The sequence below is a fragment of the Syngnathoides biaculeatus genome, chromosome 4 (assembly GCF_019802595.1).
Source record: "Syngnathoides biaculeatus isolate LvHL_M chromosome 4, ASM1980259v1, whole genome shotgun sequence".
Taxonomy (NCBI): domain Eukaryota; kingdom Metazoa; phylum Chordata; class Actinopteri; order Syngnathiformes; family Syngnathidae; genus Syngnathoides; species Syngnathoides biaculeatus.
In genome coordinates, this window is record NC_084643.1 from 18,022,151 (window position 1) to 18,048,319 (window position 26,169).

Here is a 26,169-nt window from a genome sequence, read left to right on the forward strand (position 1 = left end):
CAAAAAAAGTTTGGTGCCCTAATTTATGTTGGCACAGGATCCCCCAGTTTCGGTTTTCGGTTTCAGACTATAATTTTCCTTTCGGTGCATCACTTGTGTAGCCAATATATTTTTTTCTTCCTTTTTGTAGTATACACTGTAAAGAGGTTTATTTTAACAATTTCATCTGTAGTCATATACCAATGTATTTATTCTTTTTTTTTCTTTTTACTTTTTAGTGAGCAGTAGAAAGAAGCCTTACGATTTCATTAAAATACAAAAAGAAGCCTTGCATTGCCTTTGCTAAACTGCTGTCCAGGTGTTTTTTCAGCTATGAGATGTGTGGTTGTAGTACTCTTTTCTCTCCTCTTTTTCACCCTGATGCCCTTTCTCAGGATAGCAATGGAGACCTACATCCGTCAGAGGCAGCTCATCATGTCTCCCCTCATCCTATCTCGAGTCATAGGAGAGAATGAGCCACTCACTGCTGTTTTCAACAAAGTCATTGCCACGAGGGAGGTCAATCACAAAGGCCAGGGTAAAATGAAGTGCTCACATACGTTTTATCCTCTGTGATTTTAGGGCTCGGTCTAAATTGACCTTTTCGTTTTGAGGGAAATAAATCATGCGTGAGGATCTACAGTGTGTGAAGTTTTTGCTCTCTGCCCTTTATGATTTTCTTTTCATGTTTGCTTGCAGGGTTGTTTGTGACCCTGAAGCTGCTCCCAGGAGATCTTGCACAGGTCAGGAAGGACTACCCTCACTTTGTGGACCGTAGCACAGCCATCGTCAGAAAAATGGGCTTTCCAGAAATCATCCTCCCAGGTGACTTTAGTCTTTGTTTGTTCTGCATACTTAGGGTCATGTTCATTCTAACTGGCTACAGAACTGCAAGTTGTGTACATATATAGTGTTGGCACATTTACCTGATCATCTATTCTCCTTTTCTCCAGGGAACGTGAGGAATGATATTTATGTAACTTTGCTTCAGGGAGAGTTTGACCGTGGTAAGAAGAAGACACCCAAGAATGTGGAGGTCATACTGAGTGTGCATGATGATGAAGGCAATGCCATGGAGGTAATATAGGCCACTGAAGGAAATCACATGAGAATATTTGACTTGAGTGCAATACAGTAATGGTCTTTACCAACACAGCTCAACACAACTGAATTTAATTTTCTTATTTACTTTGCCCCCATTCCTCTTTTAAAACACAACTGTTTATTCATACCCGACTTCAATTTCTTTAGTCACACCCAGATCTGATACTGCCACAACTTTTCTGAATCAAGAAATGATGTAAATAGGACCTGCCTGACAAAGTGAAAGAGACGAGAAGATCCCCAAATGTTAGATACTATCCCAAGATAAAAAATCTATCTATCGATCAAGTGAGGGAAAAAAAGTAATCGCGCTCTATCAGGGTGGAAAAGATTCTAAAGCCATTTCGAAAACGTTGGGACTCCAGAAAACCAAAGTGAGAATCATTGTCTACAAATGGCTAAAATATAGAATAATGATGAACCTTCTCAGGCTGGGCCAGCTGACCAAAATTACCCCAAGAGCTTCGTGACGACTTATCCAAGAGGTTACAAAAGACACTAAAACATCCAAAGAACTGCAGCCCTCACTTAGCACAGTTAAGGTAAATGTTTATGACTCCATCATAAGGAAGAGACTGACCAAAAATGGCTTACATGGCAGAGTTCTCAGGCTGTTTTGCTACTTCAGGACATGGAACACTTACTGTAATAAATGGAACTGTGAATTCCCCTCTCTATGAAGACAAGACTATTTGAAGGAGAATATCCTACCATCTCTTGGTGACTAAGCTGAAGTGAACTTGGGTTCTGCAGCAGGCCAATGATTCAGAACACCACAGCAAATCCATTGCCAATGGCTTAAGAAAAACAAAATGAAGACATTGGAGTGGCCTAGTCAAAGTCCCGACCTGAATATTATCGTATTTCTGTGGCGTGCCCTTAAAAATGCAGTTCATGCTTGAAAATCCTCTAATGTGGCTGAATTGCAATATTTCTGCAAAGATCAGTGAGCAAAAATTCCTCTAAAGTGCTCTAAGAGACTTTTCGCAAGTTATCGCAAACGCCCGACTGCAATTGTTTCTCCTAAAGGTGGCCCAACTAGTTATGTTTAGGGGGGAATCAGTTTTTCACACAAGGGGATGTAGGATTGGATCTTTTTCTCCCTTAATAATGAAAACTGTCATTTGAAAAACACCATTTTGTGTTTACTTGTGTTTAACAATATTTAAATTTGCATGAAGATGGAAAACATTTGTATGAGACAAATATGCTAAAAAGAGAGAAATCAGGAAGGGGGCAAATACTTTTTCACACCACTGGCCATCTACTGTAGAAAGGTGTCATAAATTTAAGAACAAACTACTGTGCAATCTTTATAATAAGAATGCTAGTGAATTTTAACTGAAAGTTTTCATATTTATGTATGTAAAATCTTTTCATTTTATAGAAGGCAATATTTCCTGGGGCTGGTTATGATGGTATCACAGAGTACAAGTCTGTCATTTACTACCAGGTGAAACAACCCTGTTGGAATGAAACTGTGAAGGTAAACTTATGTCATGGACCCATGTGGACCATTGAGCGTGATATGCCATGACTCAAATTTGTTTGTGAAGTGATTTTAATTTTAAAGGAAAGACACCAAGCTACAATGTGCTGATAAATTAAGTCTGCATAATCATGTATTTTGCAGCTGTAATTCCTCAGATATTTGTCTCCTCTCTACAAGGTGACAATTCCCATTGAAGACGTGTGCCGCTGTCACCTGAGGGTGATGTTTCGACACAGATCCTCCCAGGATTGTGAGTCACTGTGACTTATTTGTATGACAAACACACTCATGTAATTAGAAAAGAGCTCAGCTTCTGCTCCTTTGCATCCTTCAGCTAGGGACAAATCAGAAAAACCCTTTGGTATGGCTTTTGTCCGCCTAATGAGAGGAGATGGGACAACACTTAGGGATGGAAGGCATGAGCCTATCATCTATAAGGTAGTCTACAAGGCTTGTACTTTCAATAAAAAAAAATAAAGCACGGAGTATAACATTTATACAACAGCTCAAAAAAATGCAAAGCCTGTGCACAATTGACATTGTGTAAATTAATTATGAATCCCTCCTTAATACGTTGAAATTAAATAAGCATTGATTTGTTTCCCTCAAGATTCATTCCCTATTTTATGAATTCCTTAGGTTGACACGAAAAGGGCAGATGATGCAAAGGTTTATCTGACCTTGCCAGGGACCTGGGGTGAAGTGGAGGAGAAGGAGAAACAAACAGGGAAGCAGTTCCACCATTCAGGAGTGATCCCTGTCACTAAGGATAGCTTCCAGATTTCCACACTCACCTGCTCCACTAAACTCACCCAGAATGGTATTTCACAGCACTTATGTGTTTCTTAATCAATTTCTCGATTTCTGTGGCTAGAAGTGTAAATTTCTCTTGTTCATAAGTAATTTTTTAGATTAAACATTTTTTTTCATTGTATAGCTGCTGTACAACATAGCTCACATCACCTTTGCTGCTCCATTGTTTGAATCAAATTGAGCTGTTCTCTTGTTACTTATATTCTCTTGAAAGTCTTGTTTATTCATGCCGCTCCACAGTAGTTGGTTTGATGTAATTGAAATTTCAAGTTCATTTGTGTTCACAAATCTTTAGTTGATCTTCTTGGCCTGTTGAACTGGAGGTCTAACCCAGACGATCTTGACCAGATTCTGCAGAGGCTGATGGAGGTTGAAGGCGGGGAGATAGTCAAAGTAGATGCTATACGCTACTAATGTCACAACAAATATTTAATATGATGCTATATATTGACATTCTAGGAGATTTTTCATTGCAATGTTATAATAGTAGTGGTAAATCGATTTTATTCACAGTTTCTGCAGGACACTCTTGATGCTCTGTTCAACATCATGATGGAGACTTCAGAAAAGGACACCTATGACACACTAGTGTTCAATGCCTTGGTTAGTTTTTTTTTTTTCAGTTGACATGTTACCTTTTGGCAAGACTTTCTTCAGCTCATTACTGGATCCCTTCATTTTCTGTAGGTTTTCATTATCACGCTGATTGGTGACATCAAATTTCAGCACTTCAACCCAGTTCTTGAAACCTACATTAATAAGCACTTCAGTGCTACTTTGGCTTACATGTGAGTTCCTCCAATCTTAAATTGATCACAACATAACACCTTGATTTGTGTGTCTCATTCTACCTTATAGTGTAATTGCCAAACGGCTGAAGGTCAAACCTAATTTGCATTTTCAGGAAACTTACCAGGGTGCTCAACCACTATGTAGGCAATGCAGAAGAGCCATTTCTGACTGAGAAGCTCTATGCAGCACTCAAGGCTCTCAAGTATTTGTTCAGGTTTATTGTCCAGTCACGGATCCTTTACCTAAGGTATCTAAGGGGCGCTCATACTCCCACTCATTCTGTTCTTTTTGGATGATTAGCTTGTCATGTGATCCACCTTGACAGGTTCTATGGAAACAGTGAAGATGGGGATGCTTTCTTCAACTCAATTCGCTCTCTATTCCTGTCATTCAACACTCTCATGGACAGACCACTTAATGAGGGAGTGAAAATAAAGGTTTGAATAGTGTTGCTATGTTACTTTATTGATTATTTGCCATCTGGTGGGGCCTGGAAGTGAATGTAGCTACAGTATCAATTACTGTGTAACTAATCAAGTTTTGGGATGGTGTAGCAAGTCATTGATCTGCAAAATAGTTGTAGGCTACCTGCTGGCATTGTTAGCGAGATAAAGTTCTGCCATGTTCTCCTCTGATGTTTATATATAATATAGCAAGCAATCCCATTACTATGCAAACCCATCACTATGCTTCAAATTCATGATACCTTACACTTTTAATTTTCAGGGGGCGATATTGAAATACCTCCCCAGCATCATTAATGACATCCAGTCTGTGTTTGATCCTGTGGAGTTAAGGTAATTCTCAAGAGGAGCTGCACTGCTAGGAACGATATTTCATTGTGAATTATTTGACATTTTTCTCTTCATCCCGCTGTTGTAAAGTCAACAACCAACCATGCTGCCTGCTTGTTGTTTTTAGATAATTACAACGTAGGGATTGAAATGCATTCTCATTTTGCAGCATTCTCCTCACAAAGTTTATTGAGAGCATTCCTGACTCTCAACTTGTGCGTCAGAAGCTGGGCTGCATGTGCAGAATGGTGGAGAGTGACCTTTTCATGCAGCCAGGTAGGTGTTTTGAAGCCTGAAGCAATGTAATGAAATTTCACACAAGATGCAATGAAAACAGAAATCACTGCCTCACGCTCATATAGAGCTTTGTCACAGCCCCTACAGGGACTAGAAATTATGCATGTTATCCTGTGACCACATTTCCCCGCTTTGTTTCCATAGATTGTCGAGATGTGCTTCTGCCTCTTGTCAATGACCAGCTGAGTGGGCAGCTGGATGATCACTCGAGTAAACCCGACTATGAGGCCTGTGTCCAGCTGCTTAGCACGATGTTGGATATTCTGGATCGCAAGGATGTGGTAAGTAGTCACACTAACAGATCTAAATAGCGGGCACCTCAGGATACAATTACAGAAGCATCTTGTCAAAACAAGATTACAGGCGCACATGGTCTGGGTTAATAGATATACAGATGACACATTTAAAGAAAAACCTAAATAGGCAAAATACTGCAGATTTGGTGCATATGCTGTTCATACACACAAGTCCATGTGAATGCAGAGAGGCAAACATTTATACCAATGCTCTTGTGTGTTTGAAAATTATGATTGAATACTGACCGAGAAGCATTTACATACACATAACAAATGTATGTAGTTTTGTTATTATATTGCTCTCTCCAATGGTCTTTCCACTCAAGGAAGAGAGCCAGGGGCTCAGTTGCAATGTGAGATGAGTGGTGGCCTCGACAGTCCAAGCTAAAGCTCAATTTATTGCCCTCAAGCTTAGCATCTGTATGGTTGGGGTTTACATCGGTGGATAAAAGTGTAGGCCTCTCTGCATTCAGGTGGAGGTTGGGGTTTTTTAACTATTGTTTGTGCCGATCCATCAAACAGCAGTTCAGAGTACCAAAGCTTTCAGAAGTCATTGGAGGGGGAGCTGTCGAGCACGCCTGCTGGTGACTTCCTTTTCTGCTTGGGGATTTGAGAAGTTTTAATGCTCCTGTGGGCAGTGCCCAGCATATGTGGACTGTCCTGTTTGGGAGGGATGACGTCTGCCTACAATCTTTATTAGATTTTTGAACACCATGTCAGGAAGTCACATCTGTCAGACTCGTAACGTAATGTGAGGGTCTGTTGTGAATGTTTGGCAGACTCCCCTGTCTGAAGTTTGGACTCTCACTTCTAGCAAAATTTTGACCATATCCCAGCGTCGGTCCGGGAGGAGCCATGCCTCTAAATCACTCACTGAGCTCGTCTGGGCCCCCCTGGTTCGATGACTGGTTTGTGTTGGGACTTCCTCTCATACCCTGCAGCTGCTCCCTTTGCCACCCCTTATCATTTCCTTGTCAGGCGCCCCAATCTCTCCTCCTTTTCCAAAATGCAAGAGGGCTGCGTGGGAACTGGTTGTATGCATTGCGGGTTGGCGGGGGGTTGAAATGAAGATGATGATGAAAATAATTTCATTTCCAAATGCAGGCGGATATTGTGAAGAAGGTTTGGGAACCAGTGTTCTGGATTTATTTACTTTTCTCATCTTGTTGACAATTAGTGCTTTGTCTTTTGTCTTCCTTTTTCACTCTCCTCTTGAAACTTTGTTCCGTTCTGCTGGTCGACTCTGATTCTCAATAAATATCCATTATAATCCCAAGAAACCACAGCGGCATCTTAAAAAGTTCACTGTGACAGAGTAAAACTTTTCCAGCATAAAAAGGATACGGACATTCCATCTGCTTGACCTAATACCCAAACAGACACACAAAAAAAAAAGGTCAGGGGAGAGGGAATTAACTTCTCCCTCAGACTGAACATAGACAAACGGAAGATGGATCAATAGATGGATTCTTTTGCTAATTGTTCCTACAAAAAAATGCAGGGTTTTCTCTCTGTTTCCCCTTACAATGTCTGAGGGAATTAGAATTTCTAATTTGGGTGAACTCTACTAAAAGTTCAATGTTTGATCATTATCATCCTCTTCTAACTAGCCAGTTTCCATTTTTGTTTTGTATAGACCATCTCTTTTTTCATTTGTGTTTTTTCCAACACATTTTCGCTTGAAGTAAGTTAAACTTATTGTGTTCATCATGGATAGTTTGAGATATTACACATCTCACATTACTGAATTTAAGTACTTTACCACAGCAATTTTCACTAAATTACCGGTAATACTTCTGTAATATTGCGCATATGATTGCGTTTGTGTAGGGTCCAACCAGAGAGCACGTTCAGCTGATCATGGAACGCCTCCTTCGCAGGGTTAACCGCACTGTCATAGGCATGGACAGATCTTCCCCCCTCATTGTAAGTATGATGTTATTGCCGAAATAGAGTATGTCCTCAGCAATTGCGGACATTAATGAGACTGAATTCTGTTTTGATAAAGGGGAAAATAATAAGACGAACAAGAGGTGCTCAGAATGTTTTGTGTGAGCTGGGGAATTATTGTGAATTAATGCAATATAAGAAATCACCATCTCTTTGACAGGGCCACTATTTGTCCTGCATGACGGCTATCCTGAAGCAGATGGATGACATGCATTATGCCCATTATATCGGCACCTTTAAGACGAGACAGGATATCATTGTAAGTGTGATGATACTGCCCTTGTTAGCATCTGTGCGCCTCATCTTGAAACAATCCATCAATAATGGATATTTAACTGCCCATGCCACTTTCTACTCTATAGAGAATATTGATTCTGAACATATCATTCAATTGATAGGAATGCTACGATGTTGGTGGGCTTCTATTGATCAGAACGTGACATGCAGCAATGCTGCCATTTGTATTTAACTTCTCTCCAACTGGCATTTACAATGAAGCTTCTCCTATCATCAGGACTTCCTGATGGAGACATTCATCATGTTCAAGGACCTCATGGGGAAGGTCTTCCCTGCTGACTGGATGATTATGAACCTGGTGCAGATGCAAGTCTTCCTGAGGGCCATCAACCAGTATTCTGATGTCCTCAATATGTATTTCTTAGACCAAGCACATTTTGAACTCCAGGTGAGCTTTGTTTTTCCCCCGCTGTATTAATCAAACAGAAACTCATCATTGGTCACATTTAACAGATTCATATTTTAAATCTATGCACCCATCACAGCTGTGGAATAGCTACTTTCATTTGACTGTGGCATTCCTCACCCATAAGACACTGCAACTTGAATCTTTCTCTCAAGAGAAGCGCAACAAGATACTAAACAAGTGAGTTTTTTTGTATTTATGCAATAAATGAATGTGTCCCATCCATGATGCATTTGATTTTCTCCAACTGAGAGTATCAGCAAAGCAAGAAACGAAAATGTATTTATATTTCATACACAACATTCTTTACATGATTAACATCATTTAAAAACAAAGAAATAAACATTAAAAATGAAGAAAGAAAAAAAAATAAAGTACTATCAAAACAGGGTGCAGTGCAAGAAATATCATTTAAAATATGTTTTTTTGTGACATGTTCACATTGTCCCTTAAAATGTATTGTAAAAGTTAGAAAAGGCATTTATTTTTTTGCGGAAAACATTCGGGTTTGACATCAGTACACTGAAAAATGTGTCCTTTGAATTTATTTGATCTGAACATGTACTATACATCGGTTGCACACGATTAAAATGTGGTAAAATTATATAGTTTTCTGAGATTGGTAAAAAAAAATTCAAGCTTACATCTTTTTAATTATGTGCAATCAATTTACATGTTTAAGTATATTCAAGCGATTTTTTTTCATTTTTTTTTTCCTTCTTCCTCCACTGATTTGAAACTAGAGGTCAGCATGGTAGCTTGTTTACACATGGACAAAATTGTTGTGACTGGGGTAAGCGATATAAATCCCCAGTGGTCATTGAAATAATTCAAAGTTTAAGAAACAAAATGCATATTCCAAACTGCAAAGGTTCTAGAAGACAGCAATACTGCAAATGTATTACATTATTTTCTATTACATTTCTTTTAAGTCCAGCTCATCCAGTTCATTTACACACATAAAATGTTTTTTTTTTTTTTTACAAAAACATCTTCTCATTTGTGATTAAATGTAACTGTACATACCTTAAAATAAAAGATGGAATGTTAATGTGTTGTCTCATATTATTCTTTTGATGTCAAACCTATGTTTTCAGTCTACAGTAGGCCCATAGCAAAAATAAAGGATTTCTTCACTATTCTTTTTGAGAGTGGAGTACATTTCGAACACCCACTCAGAATTCCATATTTGTCAAGAATAGTATTTTTTTTTCTAATTTTGACAAATGTTTAATTGTTTAATTGTTTAATTGTTGATAAATATCTGATTGACAAACTCAACCACAGTTGAGGAACTACACTTCAATTTTGTCTTCATATATTCAGAAAGTATGTATTGAAATGCACAGTCCAATCCAAAATATCCTACAGAGTACAAATTAGTTTGGATTGAATTTCTAGCTTTAATAAGGAAAATATCTGCTAAACTTATTTACATTTGCTACAGATATGGTGATATGAGGAAGACCGTTGGCTTTAAGATCAGAGATATGTGGTACAATCTTGGTAAGTATTTTATTACCATCAAAAGTATTTTTTATCATTGGTGTTTGTGACATTGTTCATTTCGTACAGAGAGAATAACGACAATATTTTTATTGTTCAGTTTTACTGTACTGTTTTGTTTGCAGTATTATTAGATTGCCCTTGTTTGCTGTTAGATGAAGCTACAGTTTATGGCCTTCTCAAATCATAATCATATTCTTCTAAGCGGTACTCTTGTTGTCCTGCAGGCCCCCATAAAATGAAGTTCATTCCAGCCATGGTCGGACCTATTTTGGAGGTCACTCTGGTGCCTGAGTCTGAGCTGAGGAAAGCCACAATTCCCATTTTCTTCGATATGATGCAGTGTGAGCACAATTTCAGCTCCGGGCGTACATTTGAAATGGTACAATCTCCTATGCACTAAGTGTTTTCTTTTAATGTCATCAGTTATTTGTTTTGTCTATTTGACTGTTTCAGTGCCTGCATTCACCCACCTTTTTGGTGCATGCTTTTTTTCAGAACAAATACTGCAGAAAATAGTTTAGCTTTTACCAAAAAAGTTCATCAAGAAAACTACAAGAACTGTCTAACTTACTCATTATTGCATTTCTTTTCAGTTTGAAAATGAGCTGATAACAAAACTGGATCAAGAAGTTGAAGGAGGTAGAGGAGATGAGCAATACAAAGTCCTGCTGGAGAAAACGTAATTTTTGTAATTTATCCGAATATAAAAATATGTCTTTGCTATCAGATCTTCTGTAGTGTAGATAGATTTGATCTGAAATTCTTTATATTTTGTCTTGATTTTAATTTAGTAAAAGTTCTTAGGGAGCCTAAAGGTCAAGGCAATCTCCAAGTATCCATCCAAGACACAGGTGTCAAACTCAAGGCCTGGGGCCCAGATCTGGCCCGATGCATGATTTCATATGACCCGTGAAGGCAAATCATGTGTATCAACTTCCATGATTTTTGTCTGGACCAAAATTTCAAATTGTCATAAATTATTGCAAGCGTTTTTGTGTGACCAAACATCAACAATAGTTGAAAAACCCATGACCTTTGATTTCTGATTCCAAAACTAGTAAATTTCATGTCTAAATATGATGAGGTGAAAGACTTTCATGATTTTGCAATCATGGGGTGCTTCTGAGGGAAATCGTAAACTACAATGTGGCCCATGACAAAAATGACCGACTTTACTGATCTAAGCGATTGCCAATTTGTCAGACAACGGTTATCTTCTTATACACTGTCTAGTGAAAGGCTGTCTAAACTCACAGGTTACTGGAGCACTGCAGACGCCACAGATACCTGTCTCAGTCCGGCGAGGAGCTGGCGATTTTGCTGAGCAGCCTCCTGGAGAATCTCCTGGCATACCGCACCATCACCCATGATGAAAGTCCTGAACATCGCATGAGCTGCACTGTCAATGTGCTGGTACAGCCTGGTCCTGTGCACATAAAGAGACCTAAGCAGTTTTTTAACAAATGTTTTTTTTTTCTCCATCAGAATTTCTACAAGGAAAAAAAGAGAGAGGACATTTATATCCGGTATGTCAAGCAGCGCTGTTGACTTCTGAATTTTTGATGACGTCCTCCTTACTGATGCGTTCTTATAACTAGGTACTTGTACAAACTGCGGGATTTACACCTGGACTGTGAAAATTACACAGAGGCCTCCTACACTCTGCTGCTACATGCCGAACTACTTGAGGTATGTAAATACAGCATATTCTGATTTTATTTTTAACATGTTAAAATGTTGTTCTTATTTACGTATCGGATCTACGGAATGTGTACCAGTGGTCTGACAAAACCTGTGCACCACATCTGATTCCTCGAGATGGAAAACATGTATGGACACAACAGGAGTTGAAAGAGAGACTTTTCCAGGAGATCATATGTTATTTGGACAAAGGAAAGGTGAGCATTGGCAGTTCTATGACTGTGCTTATGTCACAAATAATTATTTTTTTTTAATAATGCATAAATTCCTTGAAGAAATATGTGGAACACAAGTTCAAATATTTCACATATACTGTATTCTTCAACTTTCTTTGTTGTCACTGTACAAATATTAAACGTTGCTGCTTATCAACATTTGGTGCTTGAGGTCCACTTTTCACCCTTGTATTTGTACCTCTGATCTGAGTGATGTATATCTTCCCAGATGTGGGAGAAGGCCATTGAACTGGGCAAGGAGCTGGCCCAGATGCATGAGAGTCACATGTTTGACTTCATGGAGCTCAGCCAGCTGCTGGTAAGAACTTGCATGTGCATTACATTTCTGCCCTGAACAACAAGAACAAAAACCTCAACGCACAAGGAATCACAAAATAGTAAATGTCTTTTAATTTATTTAATTCCCTTTACATTGTAAATGTGTCTGATGAATAATTGTGGAAATGTGCAAAGCTCCCAGAGGGGCTGAGTGCAATTACTTAAAAAACACTCAAGGACCTTGAAGCAATGTGTGTGCACATGTGGATGATATATTTTAAGAACGCTAGTAAGAAGATGTATCAGTATTAGCAATTTTGTGGAATTGTGGTCCAATGGTGTTTTGTATAACTCATTGGCTAATAAAAGTAAGAAAAATGTTGAAATCTTTTTATCAAGACTTTTGTATCATTAACAATTTTTTCGTTAAATATAAATGGACACCTACATACATAGAGTATGTCAACATTTTTGTTTTCTCTTGCAGAAAAAACAAGCAGAGTTATATGAAAAAATAATGCATGCCATGCGACCACAGCCAGAGTACTTTGCTGTCGGATATTACGGTCTTGGATTCCCTACTTTCCTCAGGGTAAGAAATGATTGCACATTTCAATAAATAAAGAAACATACAACTTTACTTATTCAATGAACTATTTTTTTTCAAACATTTTTAAGATAATACTTTTATGTTCACAACTATTTGATGATTCAATGTCGCAATGACTTCAGTCTTTCTGAAGCTTTGCAAGAATGCACATCCAAATACTACAGAAGCTTTTTTCCAAAGGTGAGGTATTTTTGATGGCCTTAGACTGACTTGTCAAAAAAATGTAGCAGCTTTTCATTAAAACTAATAACATTTTGGTGAAGATGCATTTACAAATGGAGATAGTAGTTTGATTAGTCATTTAGTAATACACTTTTTGTATTCCAGAACAAGATGTTCATCTACAGAGGCAAAGAGTATGAGTGGCTTGAAGACTTCAGTTCAAAGCTCCTCTCTCAGTTCCCAAACGCTGTCCGCATGACAAGCACAGCGCCCCCTGGAGACAACATCTGCAACTCTTCCGGGCAGTGTATCCTTGAATTTCGAAAAACTATAAAGGTCATTTGGTGGGTTCAAAAAGTCTGCCTACAATAATTCCTTGGCAGCTCTTTTTGACAAATTAGAACCTTGTTGGAGAAACAGTATTGTAATTTGCTATGAAACCTCAGGTAAACCAAAAGTCATTCCTCCCGTGTTTTTTTTTTTTGTCACGGACAAAATGTCCTATATTGTTTGTCATCTATCCATCCATTTTCTTAGCCGCTAATCCTCACAAGGGTCGTGGGAGTCAACAGGCAGAAGGCAGGGTACACCCTGAACTGGTTGCCAGCTAATTGCAAGGCACATGGAGACATACAACAGCCGTCATAAAGGAAATATTTCCATGGGTTTTAATGTGTGACAGTGGGGGTACTTGCGGGATTATATTATACTGAATTATCAGTCAAACCACAAACTTTTTGTTTAAAAAACATTCTTTACATTTACAATTTGACCATCCTTTCACAGTACTACTTGTCCTTAGCTAAAATTTAGACATCCAGTGTTTTACTGTCAAGCCAGTCCTCACTGTGCCACACCAGTTTAAAGACAAGGGTGTTCCAGAGCAGATATTAAAGTGATTAATAGTTCTTTTAAACTACATGGAAATTTGTAATTCAAGGTCTATCCACTCAATCACCGACTCTCTATTTTTGCAGTTATTATCGAACTAATGAAGTGGATCAATTCCAGTATTCTAGGCCCTTCAGAAAAGGTGAAAAGGATCCAGAAAATGAGTTTGCAGTAAGTGTCTTTTAAAGTTCTTGATAGATTTGAACTCACGTGTCTGAAATAGTTCCAAAATATATCAATAACCATGTTTGAACATAACTCACAATTGAAATGCTCCCTGCAGACTATGTGGATCGAGAGAACCACTTACATTGCTGCCTATCGCTTCCCTGGTATCCTGAAATGGTTTGAAGTCAAATCAGTCTCTGTGGTAAGAAGCTGCTTCAAATTGTTTTCCAATACAAATTAAAATTCCTCTAAACGTGACTTCTTTCCAAAACACTCATGATGTGCAGGAGGAGATTAGTCCCTTGGATAATGCCATTGAGACCATGGAGATGGCCAATGAAAAGTTGAGTAACCTGGTGCAGCAGCAAGCTTGTGATCGCTCATTGTCCATCAACCCGCTGTCCATGATGCTCAGCGGCATCGTTGATCCCGCCGTCATGGGTGGCTTCTCCAACTACGAGAAGGTTTGAGGCTCTCTTCTACCAGGTCACACTTTTTACTGTTCCACTGCTCACCGTATGCGTTGTGATTTTTTTTTTTTTTCTGTGTCTGGAATCAGAATTTATCCCTGGGAAAATGTGCTAAAGATAATTTAGGTTGGAAATCTTTTGCTGCTAAATATAATATGCCAAGTTACACAAATGACAAGTCATGCTAAACTCAGATTACATGATTGTAGCCCATTTTGGCCCGACAAACACGTGAGCTTTTGTGGTCGATTGTTTTTCTGATTCCTTGACCAAGCAACCTCACCTTGTTTAGTCTAACATTATCCACGATTCCAGAGCGGGTATCTAATTCCAACACGGAAAGTCCGGTGTGTCAAAATAATATTTCCTTTTTCTTGCAGTGTGTCGTATCCTACGTGGCCCTACGATTTTTTTCTAGATATTGACCGACATACCCCAACTCCGACATACATGACGGTTTGGTTTGGTCTGCTGGTTTGGTTAGGCCTGTAAATGACGTACTGTACAGGCTTTTTCTCTACTGAGCGCCTGTGTAGGTGATAGTTCTCTTTGCATCAGGTTTCAATGCATTGTAAAGGCTTCAACCCACGTGTCCTATTTTGAAAATGTCCAGCAGTTCTCCTCCAAATCAGGGGTGTCATTACAGCTGGTATTGGCCAGGACACCACGGGATCAAATTTCCTCTACATTGTATGTTCATTTCTGGTAGCTGTTTTTCCTTTTTTATCTGGAACAAGGAACAGCATACCAACAATGGCGAGCATGGAACAATGTCTGCTAGAACAAGTGGAACTAGATGACCAGATATGTGTAATTATACTACAAAATTCATCGAGGAGGTGGTGGCGTACGTGTTATGTGGAACCAAGGGGAACGCTGAATATGTCATCACATTATGTGACTAAAATGGACCATGGATCATGTGAAAGCTCTGCAACATTTTGCATGTGGTGGCAATTTGTGGCCTGTACACGTCCAGTGCTGCACAGGGGCCGCGCATCCCAATGCTTCTGTCACGATTCAATGTGGGTACTGTCGGCCGTGCAACCACCGGAGTTGAAAGAGGCCTTAAGTCTCGAGTCATTGCCTCCATGGTAATAAATAAACTCCACTTCTTACTGCGCTTCTTACACTTATCGTTTAAATTATCACAAAGGGAGGGTGAGGAATGGGTAGAAAAATGCGGAAAAACATGATGTAATTGTTTAGCTATCGTGTCGTGAAGTCACAAAAATAAGTGATTGCGTGATATGATGCACTTACCAAATAGGTCTGGTTAGGGTTAGGGCAACCGCGTTATAGCAGAGTAATTTTGACCAACAAAATAACAAGCCAATCAATTATTGTGGGTCTAGAGAAAAAAATGTAAAGTAATTACAGTTTCTGAACCAGAAAGGAATCCTGGGGACGTGATCTGAGCACGGGGTCAGATAAAAAGTATATTATTACGAATTAATATTTTGGTCGTTTAAGAAGACAGGGTAGTGCAGAGAATCATGTGATGGAAGTTGAGAAAGGAAGAATGTTGTGTGGCCTTTCAGAAAGAGGTGAGACAGGCTCTAGATGGACAGGAAGAGCTCCCGCAAGACTGGAATACTACTGCCAAGGTACTCAGAGAGGCATGCACGAGAGTACTTGGGGTGACTTCTGGTAGGAAAGGGGAGAAGGAGATTTGGTGGATGACTGTGGAAAAGTACAGGGAAGCGCAGAAGAACCTACATTGTTTGTGGATATAGAGAAAGCCTATGACAAAGTTTCAAGAGAGGAACTGTGGTACAGCATGCGTAAGTCTGGTGTAGCGGAGAAATATGTTAGAATAGTAAAGGACATGTATGAGGGCAGCAGAACAGTGGTGAGGTGTGCCGTAGGTGTGACAGATGAATTTAAGGTGGAGGTGGGACTGCATCAGGGATCAGCTCTGAGCCCTTTCCTGATTGCAGTAGTAATGGATAGGCTGAAGATGAGGTTCGACTGGAATCCCCTTGGACCATGATGTTCGGTGATATTGTGATCTGCAGGAAAGGTTTATAAAACAGTGGTGAGGCCAGCTATGATGTACGGATTAGAGACGGTGGCACTGAAGAAACAACATGAAGCAGAGCTGGAGGTAGCAGAAATGAAGATGTTGAGGTTCTCGCTTGGAGTGAACAGGTTGGGTAGGATTAGAAATGAGCTCATTAGACGGACAGCCAAAATTGGATGTTTTGGAGACAAGGTGAGAGAGAGCAGACTTCGATGTTTTGGACATGTTCAGAGGCGAGAGAGTGAGTATATTGGTAGAATGGTGCTGAGGATGCAGCTGCCAGGCAAAAAAGCGAGAGGAAGACCAAAGAAAAGGTTGATGGATGTTGTGAGGGAAGTCATGAGGACAGTGGGTGTTAGAGAGGAAGATGTACAAGATGGGCTTAGATGGAAAAAAATCACATGCTGTGGCGACCCCTAACGGGACCAGCCGAAAGCAAAAGAAGAAGATAAATATTTTTATTATATAAAATGAACTTTCTTAGTCCCGTAATGGACAAATGACCATCATATCAGATGCAATAGTGGATATAGGAATACCCAATTAAGCATGTTGTTTTGTTGGTAAATGGAGTGCAAAGTTTTAATTGACTTGAGATGTGATTGATCTGAGTTAATGGGCATTTTTTGTTTAAACCAAGGTTGAAAACAGAATTTATCAAAGGAAATTAATCTATAGACAGACATTTTCGACATTGGTACATTGAAATGTCATGTACTTTGATTCGTGCTGCAACTGCAGCACTATGTCAAGGTAAAAACATTAAAATAAATATTGAAGCCATATTTAACTAACTATTATGATTATAGAGTGATGATTATGTTGTGCAAGTGAACAGTATGCAGAATTAGTTTTATCTTATTAAATGACAATAATCATTGTACAAATTGTTTTGGAAGTGAATTTCTATTGGTTGGCAGTCTTGGTGTTCCCACTCGCCCAGTTCAAGACACCAAATGATTTTATGTTGAGTAAGCTGACATACCAGTCGCGACAGACAGTCATGAATGCAGCAAAAAGTCATGTGGTCTCAGCTTGGCATGAGTTAGTCAGCAAGGGGGGGCAACCAGTCTGAAACGAAGAGCCACATTTTTTTACTGAAAGCCACATCATACACGTGGATATCATCCCTTCCTCACACACATACCTTTGCTCAGCCAGATTTATTGCAAATGTCACACACCAACATGATGATGAGAAAAATCGACTCCTACAGAGGACCAAGACCACAGGCCAGGAATTAGAAAAAATAAAAATTGTGTCCTCTTTCTCACACAGACAGATTAGCAGTTCAACCAAGTCTATGTCACAACTCTCCCTGAAATACTCACAGTTGGAGGTCTGAAGTACTCCGACTAAGTAGCATGTCCGTTTTCTCTGTTCAACAGTGTGGTGGGACAGTTGAAGGTCTGATACCATTTAAGATTTTTGTTTTCAGGACAAGATTTCAGCGACATCACAGAAGCATTTTAAAATAAATTACCCTTCAATGTTTGGCTTTTGGCCCTTCCAATATTCTAAGACACTTGATATGAGGCAAGCATTTGTCTCTGGATGCTTCATTTTTTTTTTTTTTTTTTAAACTGCATTTCCTTTTCTGTGTGATTTTTCAAAGTGACTAACTTGTGACTGGAAAGTTTAGTCTGTTTTGAAATTCCAGGTCAATGTTAGCATAGAGTGACCAGAAGTGAAGATTTGAAGCTGTGAAATGCAATAAACGTCTGACACAAATATCAGAGTGGTTCGCTGTTGCGCTCAACAACAAAAAAACATGAGCTCTCCACTCTGGCAAAAACATCATCCTGTGTTCAACCACATATTTTCATTTACCTGTGCCTTTTTCCCTGGCATTTTGAGATCGAAATTGACAAAATATTTCTTCCAAACATCACCATCCACACTATTTCAATTCAATGCATATGCCAATTTTACAAAAATACCATGCTAACCTTTCCTGCTGCGGGTACGTGACAGTAGTTGGGAGACACAGGGGAGACCGAAATCCCCCCAGGTTTAACTCCCTTCTCTTGTTGCACAGCTGAGCTGGGTGGTGGGAACAATAAAGCCACTCTTATCCGGTTGCCATCTGACTTTTTTTCTTCTTCTCACCCTCTCGCTGGACACGCTCCGCAGTCCCGCCACACTTGCATATCGACGCACAACAGCCACACACGCTGAGCTTGTTATCATAATTACCCGTAACAACCGTAATAAACTCAAGCAATGTGCGCTCCCACCTACCGAAATGAACCGAAGCAAAGTGCGCGCACGCACACACAGAACAGGACTTTGATATGCTTTCGTGCCTTCACAAGATCTGCACGAAAGGAGGCAAAGAGTAACATGCGGCTTGAGAGCCGCAGGTTGGCCACCCCTGATTAGTCCATAAAGGCAATATGGCTATACAGACCAGGTATACTTGTGCAAGTGGTCAAGGTGAAGTGTATGAAGTAAAGGTACAATACAATACAACTTTTTAATTAATAGTTTGGAACAGAAAACTTTGGAAAGTGTAAACAATGATTAAAAACTAGTTTGAGGGTGGGTCAAAAATGAATGAGCTAATTTAATCCATCCTAGTCATAATTGGATTTTTCTCCAAAATGTTCACAGTTTGTAATTCAAATACTTTAAAAGTTTGTTTTTAATGTTTTGTTTAAGCTTGTCCTCTTCCTGGGAGCTAATTGATGTCATTGTTTGATGCCCATCAGAAGCCCAAACCCTGTCTTACCTTGGGACGGGAAACACCACTAAATATTTTCAAATGGATGCAAAATTTGTACAGGGAAGCTGCAGTGGGCTACGTTACAGTCAAAAAAGTGGGTGTGCAGGAGCAAAGGCAAAGAGCAATAGCTTGCTTTGAGTGACATGCATGACAGTCAAAAGAGCTTCTGAAGTCTTTGGTTCCTTTGGCTGGAATACTACAACCCATCCTCCATACTCACCTGATCTGACTTTTTCAGATTTTCACCATTTTGGATCTTTAAAAGACGGAGCAAGGGGTCAGCATCTCTGATAACCAACAAGGATGCTCAAAAAAAAAAGTGGGTTAAAATGTTCATTGATGGACAGTCAGTGTTGAGAAAAATGGATATTAAATCGAAAAGTAACTTTTTGGGATTTATGTCTGTGAGTGTGTGTATTGGATTTCATTTGCAATAGAGGAAAATTAGACTCATTACCTTTTGACTGGCTCACATATATGTTTTGATTTTTGAATCAATTTTTAGTTTTTTCCACCTACAAGATACCCAACTCAACAAATCTTCACTTTTCTGTCAAAATTTAGCTGAGGGAAGACTAAAGTTTGTGCTCAACTGCTCTGCTCTGTAAATACACTTCAAATATATGTTTAATTTCTAACAGCAATAAAAATTAATGACCATGAGTTCTTGGTGGCCTCAAGACTGCTCTGTTCGGGGAATTGCTGTAGCTCATTTGTCACAATGTTGAAGTCTAACTAGTGTAGCTTGCGGCAACATTAGAATTGTGCATTTTGAAGATACTTTAAAATGGTTCATCCTCTCTCTAGGCCTTTTTTACTGACACCTACACCCACGAACACCCAGAAGACCGTGAGCGTATTGATGTCCTGAAACATCTCATTGCCCTGCAGGTAAATCCTTGCACTAGCTTTGTCACTGACACAGGTCTTAAAGCACAAAATGTTGCGTAAGTCCTAAAGTGCCCGACTTCGCCCTCCAGATCCCTGTCTTGGCAGATGGCATTCGCATCCATGGGGAGAAGACGACAGAGCAGCTGAAACCCTTACACAACCGCCTGGTTACTTGCTTCCAGGACCTTCGGGAGAAAGTGGAGAAGCATTATGGCGTCATAACCTTGGTGCGTTGCCAACTGCAAACTCAATTTTAAAAGAAGAAAGATGCCAACTTGTCCCTTTGGCCCTCTTTCTTTCCTATCACACTGTTCGCGTACAAAGCACAGTGTACATTCTTTTTGTCCAGGATAATACATTTTGCCCAGTGCTTTGTCCCCCACCTTTCCCACCCTACCCCAATCACTGTGCCCGTCTCCTGCCAACATTCCCTCATGATGTTTAATTCTTTTTATATGTCCCAGCCTTGCTCGCTCACAGAGAGAAAGAAGAGTCGTGTGGGCTCAGTAGTGATGCCCTATATCCTGTCCTCCACGCTGCGTCGCATGTCCACTGTCTCAACACTCTCCAATGCCTCATCAGCCCTCTCCAGTGGCTCGACATTCTCCGACGGACCCTCGGCCATTTCCTCCCAAGAGTCAGTCCATCCACTCCCTCGATGTTGTGTGTGTCCCTTTGCCAGTTTCAGTCTTCTTGCTCATGGGGACAAGGCTCTTCAGAAGTTTTGCTTGGTCGTATCGCTACACTTCTAATTCATCCTTCTGCATCTTTTTCTCCCTCTCCATTTTGCACGACCAGTTCCTTGTTGTCCCGCCCCACCGATCGCAGGACCTCTGTATTGTCCCGCTCAGAGGAGGACAACAGGATTGCGAGAAAGAACAGGAAGGAGTGGAGTGTTAGCAAGTCCCAGGTGCTGCTGGAGAGACAGTCAGATGCAGATGAGGTGGATACTCATGTTCATTATTGACAGCATCATATTATTTTGTTATCCAGCTGTGGACAAGCTCAATTTCCCTGTTTAATGCAAATGCTCATGTCTTTGTTTATCACTGCAATTCCAGAGTCCTGTGGAGAAGCAGCAGAGGCCCAAGAGTTTACAGTTTGGCGACAGACGACTGCCACTGTCCTTGTTCCAGGGTGTCTCGTCCCAGCTCAGCATGTCCAACCCTCTCAGTCCTCTACCTGCCTCTCCTCACACGCCTCACACACCACGTAGTTCGAGTAAGGAACACAGAACACAACACACCCTGTCCTAATTTTATTTTCCGTCAGTCATGCCAAATATATCCACCTTGTGCCAGCGCATTCTGCTCCCAAACCTAAATTAGGCCTCACACATGCACATTCTCAGATGCATGCCGTCTGGATAGCTTTCATTTTGTCTCTTATGCGGTAGGTTTTTCATCACTGCTCAGTGACAATGATGCCAATGCCTTTGACACCCCCGGGACCCCCCCACCGATGCCTCCAAAGAAACACCCGCATGAAATTGACAACGCTGCGTTCTCTTCAGAGGTGCATCTGCTCAAAGAAAATGCCACTAATGCATATTTAATGGCAGATAAACGTTAAAATATTCAGAAATATAACATCACTCTCTCCTTCCTTGCAGTTCATTCCTCCACTGCCAATGAAAATTGATACCAAGCCTCCACCGCCACCTCCCAAAACCCGGAGGTCCATGTTCCCCTCATATGAGCACAGCCCCCAGTAGGGCCACACAGACTAGAAAACCTCTTTCATGTGTCTCTTTTTGTCGGCTGGCTTAGTAACAGATGCAGGATCATCTACAGTATATCACGTATTTACAAGACTTTTGGGTCTTTGAGATGTTTCTTCTGCCAAGTTATAATTGATGCCAAGCCGCTAGTTTTAAAGGTCTGTTTTACAACCCTCAAGTATACTATTTTGGGTATCACCAAGTTTGATGAAATTGTATTTTATTTTATTATATTTTAATCACAGAGAAAAGGCTTGACGTTGCTTATATGCATTCCATATTTTAACAGGAAAAGCTGTATTACATACTTAAGGTTTATCATGAGCAGGGATCACAATGTAGATATTACTGTTGTTCTAATTTTTATGTCCAATCATGGTGTGGGTGTTTGAGCTAAAGTTTTACTATTTCAGAAACACTGGATGGCATTTTTGAATGTGATGCACATTTCTTGTTTGTTTATGATGTGGCTACTGTAACTTTTTGCTTCCCGGCAGCATCATGTTGGTGCTTTTAACTGAAAGGAATAGTTTGACATTTCATTAAGAATTTTTTTTTTTCTCAAAAACATCAGTACATTGTGCCGTACATTACAGTATGTCTATACAGTAAAAACTCAAACTAGCCAGGACCCCTTCACCTAGTGTGGCAGTTGACTGAAAACGTGGAGACCTCCTGAGCTAGTAACAACTCGTATCATGAGGAATACAATATACATAGTGTACAGTACACACTGTATTACTGTCTGTTTAAGCGTTTAAAACGTGTTGAAGACTATAGAAAGTGTTTAAAACAGTACAATAGGAGTGTGGGGAAGATAAGTAACTGGGAAGGTTCACACAATGTTAAAATATGGATAAATACAGTAACCAGAAAAACTTGGCTGCTGCTGTGCGGATTTCACCTTTATTGCAGGGATTGCGTGGGACCTAAACCGCAATAAATGAGGGATGAATGTAATTTAATACTGTGATGTCATATATGTCATTTCTATCATTTCAGCAACATTAATGTTGGATTGAGAGCATGTTTAACTACAGTTGTGTCAGTCATGCATTTTTTAGCATATCATACTAATATATTTATTTACTTTTTTTTTTTTTTTTGCAGTTATGCAAAGCCAAACGGCTCCCCCACTGCACTTCTGGCCATAAATGAAATTTTAGACTATTGCTTTGAAGAATCCTAAACACTGTACGGTACAAACATGGATGGATGCTTTTTGAAGTTGAGATTTATGTTCATGTCTCCATGAGTTTCATGTGTATTCCTGAAATTAACTTATTGTTGTTTGTTGAATTTCAACATTTGTATTGCATTGCACATCCAGTGTGTACAGAGCTGGTTTATCATGGGTATCATGTATTTGAATAATGCTGTACATGCTTAAATGTCTTTCGATTGCCAAAACAATGCCATGGAAACACACGTTACCTCCATCGCATGGATTTCAATTCATTTGCCAGTATTTAAATTGAATTGTGGTAGAAATTTTTAGTAGTTTTGAAAGGATTAAAAATTTTCTCCTGCAGACAGATTTGATGAATTTTTTCATGAAATGTTTTTTTAATGTTTATTTTGAATTCATAATATTAAACACTTGTTCCAAACTTTTAAACCTGTCTCCTTTCTCTGACGTTCTTACCAAACCAGCCAGAGTTCTTCATTCAACATTTGAATGTCTGCGGCGCTGAGGCTGATGTGTTTCAAATACGATTAATGTATGTGATAGAAAATGCTGCCAGTTAAACTAACACTAATCAGCAAGCAGCTCCTGTGGAGCGAGAATGTTCGCTGGGAGGCGTTAATGGGATATTTGTTGGGACTTGTTTGACTGTTCTTCCCTGTGCTGATCTGGATTGCTCATGGGCTATCGGGCTTCATGCCAGAGGATAACACTTTTCCCCACATCACTATTTGAGGTGATGTTTACCCATGCAGACAGAGATGTTGCCCTGCTTCACTGTAGCGCCATGCACTACAGCGTTGCCATGGCTGTACTATGACATTAGCAACTTTATGTCCACAGCAATTTTAGGATATCAATCCGTACTCGAGGGCTGAATGGATCATGAGGGAGAGTGGCTTGGTAGAAGGTCACTGCTTGTGGAAATGTGACTTTACTGACTTCTAAGATTTTCTTAGATGAAAATGTATGCATTTACTTCACATCATTTGCCATGTCAGTCTTGAACGATTTACAACTTTGTTTTGGCTTGCCCCGTTAAGGATAGTTACAATGGTTTGATTAATATTAATGGACACTAACCAACCATAGCAATAAAGCAAATTTACCATTCATGATATCCAATGAAAGCTCTAAACTATGGTGATACATTGACAAATAATGGTCAATTTTGAAGATAACTATAAAGTATGTATTTTGCTAATGTTTCTTATTTTGGCTGTTGATCTCAATGAATGCAGCACGGTAGAACCTGGAAAGTGTTGGCATCACAGTTTGGAGGACCCGGGTTCAATCCCAGCCCTCCCTGTGTGGAGATTGCATGTTCTCCCCGTGACTGCGTAGGTTTTCTCCAGGCACTCCGGTTTCCTCCCCCATCACAAAAACATGCAACTTTAATTGGACATTCTAAATTGCCTGTAGGTGAGATTTTGAGTGTGACTGTTGTCTGTCTCCGTGTGCCCTGTATGTGGCTGGCAACCAGTTCAGGGTGTACCCCTTCCCAATGACAGCTGGGATAGGCTCCAGCAATCCTACAACCCTTGTGAGGATAAGCGGCTAAGAAGATCAATGGATGGATGGATTTCAATGCTGAGGCAGACATGAGATGTGTGAGCTGCATTTTGACATCCTCTGTTTAAGTTACCAGTTACAACAGGTTTCCCTTTTTTGGGAAGATTATTATTGGTTGTATGGTATTCTGTTGCACTTCAGTCAGGCTCAGCTCCACACCAACAGATAAAGACGGTAAATGATGGAGGGTGCAGCCTTGCCATGATTGAACTGCTCTCTCATCATCACAAAATATGGCCCTCCTTACTTTGTCCATTGACTTGCTGGAAGCCTCCCAGGTGTTTGGGATTATCTCGCCTTTGAAGCTCAGTGGGTTGTGCCACAGTGTGCTGAAAGACTTGAGGATGGCAACTATGTTTGACTTCCTATAGTTTCTGAGGTTAGATTTGCTTGGCAGGAGCATACTATTTATGAATACCGAGAGTCTTTTATGTACACACTAGACGCAAAATGTAGGATGTACGCCTACTAATATGAGCAATGTGTACTGTACTTGAATGTATTTTACTTCATGGATTTATGACAGTGCAATCAGTTGACCTGGGGAAGAACTCTTGAACCTTCTTTGATTTTAAATAACTGCAAAAAATAAAATAAAAATATCAGGTGACTGCTCATCCATCCCTTTTTTATACCACTCATCTTGTTCAGGGTCATGATAATCTGGAGATGATCGCATCTGATTTTGGACAAAGGTGGCTCATTACTTGTAGACAACCTAACTAGATCTTGTACAAAAAATTTTTACATCTCCAAAATACACTTACAACCCTGAACGTGAAAGCAATACCTCTCTGACTGAGCATTATTATCACTGTACCCTCTAATTACTGTTTTGAAAGACACCTGTACCCTGATTTGTGGGTGAGTGGCTCCTTGAGAGGTAGATTGACAAAATCACTTAAATTAATGAAGCATTGAGGTCTGCTCTTTTTTTCCAGGGACAAATGCATCTATTCATTTTCTGCGCCGCTCATGGAGCTGCATAGAGCCTATCTCAGCTGTCATCAGGCAGAATGCAGAGTAAACCCTGAACTTGTTTCCAGCCAATCACAGAGCACATTGAGACAGACAACAATTCCTCTCACAATCACATCTATTGGCAATTTAGAGTCTCCAAGAGATGTTTGCATTTTTCATACATTGGAGAAACATAGCCTCAAGCGGCAAGTGCACATCAGCAGGAGAAAGATGAAGAGAGTGACTTTGTTGACATTTTTCAGGCCCCACTATTGTTCTACCTCTATTCCAAAATGTAGCAGGTCAACATTCTCTGCAAAACTACAAAATATGTGAGCCCAATCATGGCTTGGCCCCTTGTTGCTTGCAGAAAACACATCTTGAAGGAACAATTTGACCCTGCTCACCCCCTGTTTGAACATCACAAGATTTAGAGCTAACCCAAGCAAGTGCAGGCAGAACATGCAAAGGACTTGTGGTTGTTTTACAGTGCATTCCTGTTTTGGCAGAGCATTCCAGTTAAATAAATGCATGTATATTTTTTTAAAGCTTCAAATAGCTGGTCGGAGATGACGCTCAAAGCGACTGTAAGACGCTCCCCCACCAGCTCCCCTTTCAACTCTCCCCTCTCCCGCAGCATGCTAGAGAGCACACAAGCAGAGACTGGCAGGAGCAGACCCCAGGCCTGAAGACCATTTAGCATTCTTTTTTCTTCAGGGGTTTTTAGTTTTTAAAGAAATTCACAATGACAAACCAAACAGATGACGTGTGTCTCGCTAAGGTGCACATACAGTGCCTTGTGAATGTATTCGGCCCACTTGAACTTTTCAACCTTTCGCCACATTTCGGGCTTCAATCATAAAGATA

General features: G+C 40.0%; 1 protein-coding gene across 7 annotated transcripts in view; it reads left to right on the top strand.

Annotated features, from left to right (window-relative positions):
• Window positions 1–23,200, top strand: part of dock5 (dedicator of cytokinesis 5) — a 59,062-nt gene extending 35,862 nt beyond the window's left edge. For 3 of the 7 annotated variants that reach the window (XM_061815951.1, XM_061815957.1, XM_061815955.1), the window contains 40 exons: window positions 375–517; window positions 679–804; window positions 933–1,057; window positions 2,471–2,569; window positions 2,753–2,825; window positions 2,910–3,013; window positions 3,215–3,395; window positions 3,684–3,781; window positions 3,902–3,991; window positions 4,076–4,176; window positions 4,293–4,427; window positions 4,506–4,617; window positions 4,907–4,977; window positions 5,144–5,250; window positions 5,416–5,552; window positions 7,398–7,493; window positions 7,678–7,776; window positions 8,032–8,202; window positions 8,300–8,400; window positions 9,668–9,726; window positions 9,954–10,108; window positions 10,323–10,408; window positions 10,986–11,142; window positions 11,215–11,255; window positions 11,328–11,418; window positions 11,508–11,627; window positions 11,875–11,964; window positions 12,412–12,516; window positions 12,862–13,003; window positions 13,510–13,591; window positions 13,674–13,758; window positions 13,871–13,957; window positions 14,043–14,219; window positions 19,781–19,864; window positions 19,954–20,091; window positions 20,329–20,501; window positions 20,663–20,807; window positions 20,926–21,085; window positions 21,261–21,379; window positions 21,477–23,200. In XM_061815951.1, coding sequence (XP_061671935.1) covers window positions 375–517; window positions 679–804; window positions 933–1,057; window positions 2,471–2,569; window positions 2,753–2,825; window positions 2,910–3,013; window positions 3,215–3,395; window positions 3,684–3,781; window positions 3,902–3,991; window positions 4,076–4,176; window positions 4,293–4,427; window positions 4,506–4,617; window positions 4,907–4,977; window positions 5,144–5,250; window positions 5,416–5,552; window positions 7,398–7,493; window positions 7,678–7,776; window positions 8,032–8,202; window positions 8,300–8,400; window positions 9,668–9,726; window positions 9,954–10,108; window positions 10,323–10,408; window positions 10,986–11,142; window positions 11,215–11,255; window positions 11,328–11,418; window positions 11,508–11,627; window positions 11,875–11,964; window positions 12,412–12,516; window positions 12,862–13,003; window positions 13,510–13,591; window positions 13,674–13,758; window positions 13,871–13,957; window positions 14,043–14,219; window positions 19,781–19,864; window positions 19,954–20,091; window positions 20,329–20,501; window positions 20,663–20,807; window positions 20,926–21,085; window positions 21,261–21,379; window positions 21,477–21,578 — 4,567 coding nt within the window. In that variant the 3' untranslated portion in view covers window positions 21,579–23,200. Of the gene's footprint in view, window positions 1–374; window positions 518–678; window positions 805–932; window positions 1,058–2,470; window positions 2,570–2,752; window positions 2,826–2,909; window positions 3,014–3,214; window positions 3,396–3,683; window positions 3,782–3,901; window positions 3,992–4,075; window positions 4,177–4,292; window positions 4,428–4,505; window positions 4,618–4,906; window positions 4,978–5,143; window positions 5,251–5,415; window positions 5,553–7,397; window positions 7,494–7,677; window positions 7,777–8,031; window positions 8,203–8,299; window positions 8,401–9,667; window positions 9,727–9,953; window positions 10,109–10,322; window positions 10,409–10,985; window positions 11,143–11,214; window positions 11,256–11,327; window positions 11,419–11,507; window positions 11,628–11,874; window positions 11,965–12,411; window positions 12,517–12,861; window positions 13,004–13,509; window positions 13,592–13,673; window positions 13,759–13,870; window positions 13,958–14,042; window positions 14,220–19,780; window positions 19,865–19,953; window positions 20,092–20,328; window positions 20,530–20,662; window positions 20,808–20,925; window positions 21,086–21,260; window positions 21,380–21,476 lie in introns of those variants that run through there. The other 4 variants (XR_009794467.1, XM_061815953.1, XM_061815952.1 and 1 more) reach the window with 4 other exon arrangements.
• Window positions 23,201–26,169: the final 2,969 nt, after the last annotated feature.